Below are 5,816 nucleotides of genomic sequence, written 5' to 3'. Positions count from 1 at the left end.
GTGGCTCAGCCTGTAATCCCAGCACTTTGGGAGGCCGAGGCGAGAGGATTGCCTAAGCCCGAGGGTTTGAGACCCACCCAGGGAACTTGGCAAGACCGCGTCTCTACAATAAATCAAAAAATTAGCCTGCTGTGGTAGCGCGTGCCTGTAGTTTCCGGCTCCTTGGAAGGCTGAGGCGGAAGGATCGCCGGAGCCCAGCAGGTCAAGGCTGCGGTGGCCGGGAGCGGCCGCTGCACTCCAGTCTGGGCGACAGAGTGAGACTCCAACTCAAAAAAAAAAGAAATCTCCCTGTAGGCCCCAACAGCTACCCCTTTGACTTGCAGAAACTCGAAGATTGTGACAGAAAAGCCATTCACCAAATAGACCAGCTTCAGCGGGAGCAGCGGCACCTGAAGAGGCAGCTGGAGAAGCTGGGCATCGAGAGGATCCGGATGGACAGCATCGGCTCCACGGTCTCCTCAGAGCGCTCCGACTCGGACAGGGGTGAGGCCCTCTCGCTCTCAGCTGCCTTCCCCCTCCTCGTCTCCCTTGTCCTCTCCCACCTTCCGGAGGAGAGTTCGCTGCTGCTCACAGGAGGCAGAGCGGGAAAGGCGCTGAGAACTCGCTTATGATTTAGAGAAGCCGGGCGGGGTGGCCTCCAGTGACGCGTCCTCCTTCCCTCCTGGCAGTTAGGCGACAGCATCTCCAGAAGGGTCAGGTCAGGGTCGGTTTGGGTTTAGCCTGAGTTTTCTGCAGGGCGCCTTCATCCGTGTCTCTCTCTCGTCCTCCCTGCAGAAGAAGAGATCGACGTGGACGTGGAGAGCACAGACTACCTCACGGCGGACCTGGACTGGAGCAGCAGCGGCGTGAGCGACTCCGATGAGCGGGGCAGCATGCAGAGCCTCGGCAGCGACGAGGGCTACTCCAGCGCCAGCATCAAGAGGATAAAGCTCCAGGACAGCCACCAGACGTGTCTCAGTCTCTAAGAGCGGGCTGCGGCTGCCTCTGCGAAGGCTCTCCCCGTCGGATCGGATTAGGTAGCGTATGGACCTGCCCACGACTCCCTTGCACGTCGACTCCCTGTACCACCTTTTCCAGATCAGCTTTGTAACGTTTCAAGGAAGTGCTTAGGACTGTGGGTTTCTGATTGCATCCACTAGCGTCTCTTTCTCTCCACAAAAATCTGTCTCCGAGAGATTATGCATTCCAATCGATTCGAAGCACCCAGGAATCCTTTTGCCGAATACGCAAGTGTCCCCTCTCAGCGGTGTCCCTCTTTGCTGCCCTCACGTCCTCCACCAGACCTTTCTCACAGCTTTCTGGCTTACTGTGCTACTCGCCCAGGAGGAATGCCCCAGTGTGTCCTGTGCTTAGGAAATAGAAGGAAGCAAACTTTTCCAGTCGAGATCCCGATCTCAGAACTCCAAAGTAAGCTTTGAAAGCGGCACTTAAGAGCACTTAACTGTGGACCTCACCCCCTGTGAGGAAGTCAGGAATACCTCTGGGAAGCACACCATTCACACGCGGCCCGTGCGCATTCCCCCGACGCGTCGTGTGTGGACGGGGGCAGTATTTCTCACTTTAAAATGGACACCTTGATAGCGTGTCTTTGGGCTTGCACAGCTTATAAAAGTTCCAAACTGTTTCTTCTCACACACAAAACAGTACAACCTGTTTTTGTATGATGCTGTTGGGACCCTGCTGTGTACTGCTATCTCAAGGCACATTTTCCCCTAAAGTTGGTTAATGCTACTTGTCTCTGGAACATTTTTTTTTCCTACCTCAGAGATAAATGAGATCTCCATATCCCACTTAACACAAAGTGATTATGCCTCTTTTTTTTTCCCCAAATAAGTGACATTTGGTCCAATTCTAATCTATTTTCCTATTTAACTTTCAGCAATAACTGAGCTTTGTCACTAGCTGCGCTGGTGGCCATCATCAGTGAGAGGAAAAGTCCACATTTCTGCTCTGTTGCAGGTGAACAGGAGGGGATGGTACAGTGGTACCAGAATTCCTCTCCTTACTGATTATTTTTGGACACACTCGGAAACTTCTTTCTGGAGGCTTCTGGGTTGATTGCTTAAAAGGCTGATTTTTCTTTTTGGTTATGATTTCTCCCTTTCAAGTGGGCTCCCACTTCGTAGCATTTTTATTTAAGCTAAAACAGAGCACATGTATATGTACATACGACACATGAAATCTATAAATACTATTTATTCATTTTATATAAACTAATGTAATGGAAAATAAATTCTTATGACTTTGTGCTTTTATAGATGTTCTAGAAACTTTGTACGTAGGTATCTACAAAATTGGTTCATTCCCCGTAATATTTTTGCATACATATTTTTTGAGGTCTTGAGGTTTTCAGCCTCTGGCGAATCTTTTTCATTAAATTTGAACCATTTGTAAAATCTGTGATGCTGAAGCAGAGCGTGTCACCAAGTGATGAGAACATTCCTAAAATCCACAGACGCACTGCGACCTAAGGGCTCAACGGCTGACTTGGCAGCGGGCAGCCACCCCGTGCTCCCCTGCGGGGGCCTGTGGTCCCTAGCGCCCCACAGCCGCTCAGGTCACCGGCGCTTGCACCTTGCACGCAGCTCAAGTCAAATTCAAAGGACTCTACACAGAAGCTCATTCCATACGTGGAGAGTGAGCTAAACAAAACAAGATTTCTTCTGTGGTTTTTAAAAAATGATTCTTTAATTTATTAAAAAATGTTTTCATTGGAAGTAGTGGATTCCTAAATTATTCCAAAGTCATCTGTAATTCTTCTGTTTTTGTTTTGTTCTGTTTTTTTTTTCCTTCATTTCAGCTTTGGGTTGGGGGAGGGGCAGGTGACACACAGGATTTTTTTTAATTGTTGGAATCTTTTCCAATAACCAGCTGAAGATTTGCACTGAAATACAACTTGTATGCCTTTTGCATCTTTAAAGCCTGCTTCCTGAATTTAAGCAGAGTGATAGTGTTCAAAGAGCCAGCGCAGCCTGTAACATGTTTGAAAAAGATTTATCTGCACTTTGAGGTCCCTTTTGAATGCCATTCACTAGACCTCTCAAGTGTTTTGTTTCATTGCTACATCCAAGCGCCTCACAAGTCCACGATGCTGATGGCATCAGAAACTCAAGACTTTGGAAAAAGCTTGTGGGCTTGCCTTGGGGGAGGGAAGGGAACAAAATCTGTGTACTTTGTTTAATTTAGAAATAAGGCATCTGGGAGATGCCATTATTTTCTGTGTTTTAATTGTTGTGCCTTTGAGTTAAACTGCATTTTTGTCTTTTGGTTGAAATATGAAATGTATTGTCCCAATATAAAGCAGTAATTATTTGACCTTTGCACTGTTTGTCTGGTCCTTTTCAATTTGGTTGCATAGAAATGTGAACTTGATAGAGCTCTATATTTTTAATACACTTGTGATAAACTGACACCAGGGTTAGACATTACTTTCAAAGCTTGAGGTGAACCGAGTCGGCATGCTAGACAGGCTTCTCCTCACCAAAACTGTAAGCTTCAGGACCAGCAAACTCAGCCCAAGGCAGCTAATCCCTTCCCCTGTGGCTGATCCTCAGCCCCGTTCACCAATCTGTCCTCTCTCATTCACTGATCCACCAGCCTGACTACTAAGAGCTAGCCGTCTTTTTGGTTGTTTTGTCTTTTGAAGTAAAATGAAAACCTTTCTATTAGGGTTGTCGGGGGGCGGGGAGGGGCAGAGATATAAACCCCAGCCTTTAAGACTTTGACAATTGTACGTAACTATAGATGTGTATAAATATAGGCACATGCATATTTTTATGTGAAAGTTGACTTTAAAAAATGAAGAAGAAATCTAAACAGCACTCTTATTGATACCATCAGTATGCAAGTAAGAAAATAAGAGTACATAGTCCAGTTTAATTTCGTGCAGTGAGAAAATATCTATGTGTGCTTCTGCAACATCCCTGAGAACATAGCTCTCCACCCCTTGCTGGCTCTGAATGGTGAGCTGAGCACCCAGAGCATTTATATTTCTTTTGCTAAGCAGAGATCTTGAATTCTCCAAGGTGCTGACAGCCACTGCTGGCTCCTTTCTCTAGGCATAGACCTAGAGCTAGTTTAGAGATTCAAAGACCACCACATTTCTGAGCAGGACCTAGATTCTCCCTGTCAAGCCAGGACCAAGAGAATTTCAGTGTTGATTCAGAGTTGAGCATTAAGTAGGCTCTGATCCTGCAGTTGGCCACTTGAGTAGTTGTTGTTGTTTTTTTAAGGTGGGCATTTTCCTTTAACCTCTACTTTTCAAAAGTAACAAAGGATTCTCATCTGGGTGTCCTGTGGCCTCTCCCCCCTTCCCTCTCCCCATCCTAAAGGGGCCAAGAGCATCAAATCCTGGGTTGTGCAAAGAAAGTGTAAACTAGGTAGGATTGTGATGCTCAAAATAACCACTGAGCAACATATTGGGACTTGGTCATGGATTTTGTGGGCTTTTTCTTCTTGCCTCTTCTCCATCCTTTAAAGAGAGAGCTTCTATTGGAGAAGTGTATGCGTACACACACACATATACACACATGTATTTTTTAAGTTTCTATGCCATACTGTATTGGCAAGAATACCATTTTCATTGTGCTTTTTCATCTGTTTATTCCCCCAAGTCTTAGTCTTTTCTGTTTCTTCATGTTTCCTCAAATTTCTTTGTTTTCCCTGTGTGTTGAACACCAGGTAATAGAAGACTAGAGACAATGTCCTGCATGTCACTTATTTTTCTATGTCTGACTCTGATGCGGCGTGTATAGGTAGCTGGCTACTCCTGAGTTAAAAATCTTTCCCTGGGAGAAGACAACCCAAAGGCTCTTTAAATCAGGTGGTTTTCCCCATTCTACACGATCAGATCTCTGTCGACCATATAGGATGTTGTGTTTTCAAAGATGCTGTGTTAGGGGGTGGGGGCAGTATGTGATAAATCATGGTTTTTTTTATCATCAGTGTTTACTACATGGATGGTTTTCTCACATATTCTTCTGAAAGAAGAAGTCATTGATAGGCACTGCTAGATTCAGCTGTTGTTTGGCTGAAGAAATGGAGTATCTTTGTCTTTTCTCCAGATCATAAAATGAGGGTTAAAAAGGCACCTGGTTCTAAGGTTGATTCAGATTTTTAATTTTGATTTCTTGTTCTATCGGGGGGGTTGGGTCGAGGGGGCATTCTTCGTGGTAGCTCTCACCTGACAACCAGACTTGCCTTTCCCCCTTGACCCTAGAATTGGTGCTCTTGGAACCCCACGATTAGCCGTCAGGTTTGGGGCCCTCTTCCTAATGCTGACCACAGCCTAGACAGAGGAGCAGCAGATGAAAGAGTGTGAAACTCAGTTTCCAGACATTTATTTCTTTGTGTAAATATGATGCCAATGTAAGTCCTGTGTCAAGACCATAGAGGATGGTGCTTTTTACTACAGTTAGTACATGCATTTTTAGAAACTACTCCATGTTTTAGAGAATCTTTGCTGTGTATATGTAAACTTCTGTATTGTTCATCCGTTAACAAATAAATTATTTCATTATTTAAGAATGTCATTGGTCTCCCTGATGTTTTCTATTCCAGTTTATGCTCTTCCATGGTTTTGCTTGCAGGATTTAATTAATCTTTCTCTTTCCTTCCTTCCTTCCTTCCTTCCTTCCTTCCTTCCTTCCTTCCTTCCTTCCTTCCTTCTCTTTCTGACAGGGTGTCACTCTGTCGCTGAGGCTGGAGTGCAGTGGCACCATCATAGCTCACTGTAGCCACAAACTCCGGGCTCAAGGGTTCCTCCTACCTCAGCCTCCTGAGTACCTGGGACTACAGGTGTGAGTCATCGTGCCTGG

At 45.5% G+C, this 5,816-nt stretch overlaps 1 protein-coding gene across 3 annotated transcripts in view; it reads left to right on the top strand.

Annotated features, from left to right (window-relative positions):
- MXD1 (MAX dimerization protein 1) overlaps positions 1-5,531 on the top strand; it is a 30,492-nt gene extending 24,961 nt beyond the window's left edge. For 2 of the 3 annotated variants that reach the window (XM_008062385.2, XM_008062383.2), the window contains 2 exons: positions 324-483; positions 778-5,531. In XM_008062385.2, coding sequence (XP_008060576.1) covers positions 324-483; positions 778-965 — 348 coding nt within the window. In that variant the 3' untranslated portion in view covers positions 966-5,531. The remainder of the gene's footprint in view (positions 1-323; positions 484-777) is intronic. The other variant, XM_008062384.2, reaches the window with a different exon arrangement.
- The last annotated feature ends 285 nt before the right edge of the window (positions 5,532-5,816 follow it).

Source organism: Carlito syrichta, unplaced genomic scaffold, assembly GCF_000164805.1.
Source record: "Carlito syrichta isolate Samal-C Ts95f unplaced genomic scaffold, Tarsius_syrichta-2.0.1 Scaffold305689, whole genome shotgun sequence".
Classification (NCBI taxonomy): domain Eukaryota; kingdom Metazoa; phylum Chordata; class Mammalia; order Primates; family Tarsiidae; genus Carlito; species Carlito syrichta.
This window is presented reverse-complemented; position numbering and strand designations above follow the sequence as displayed.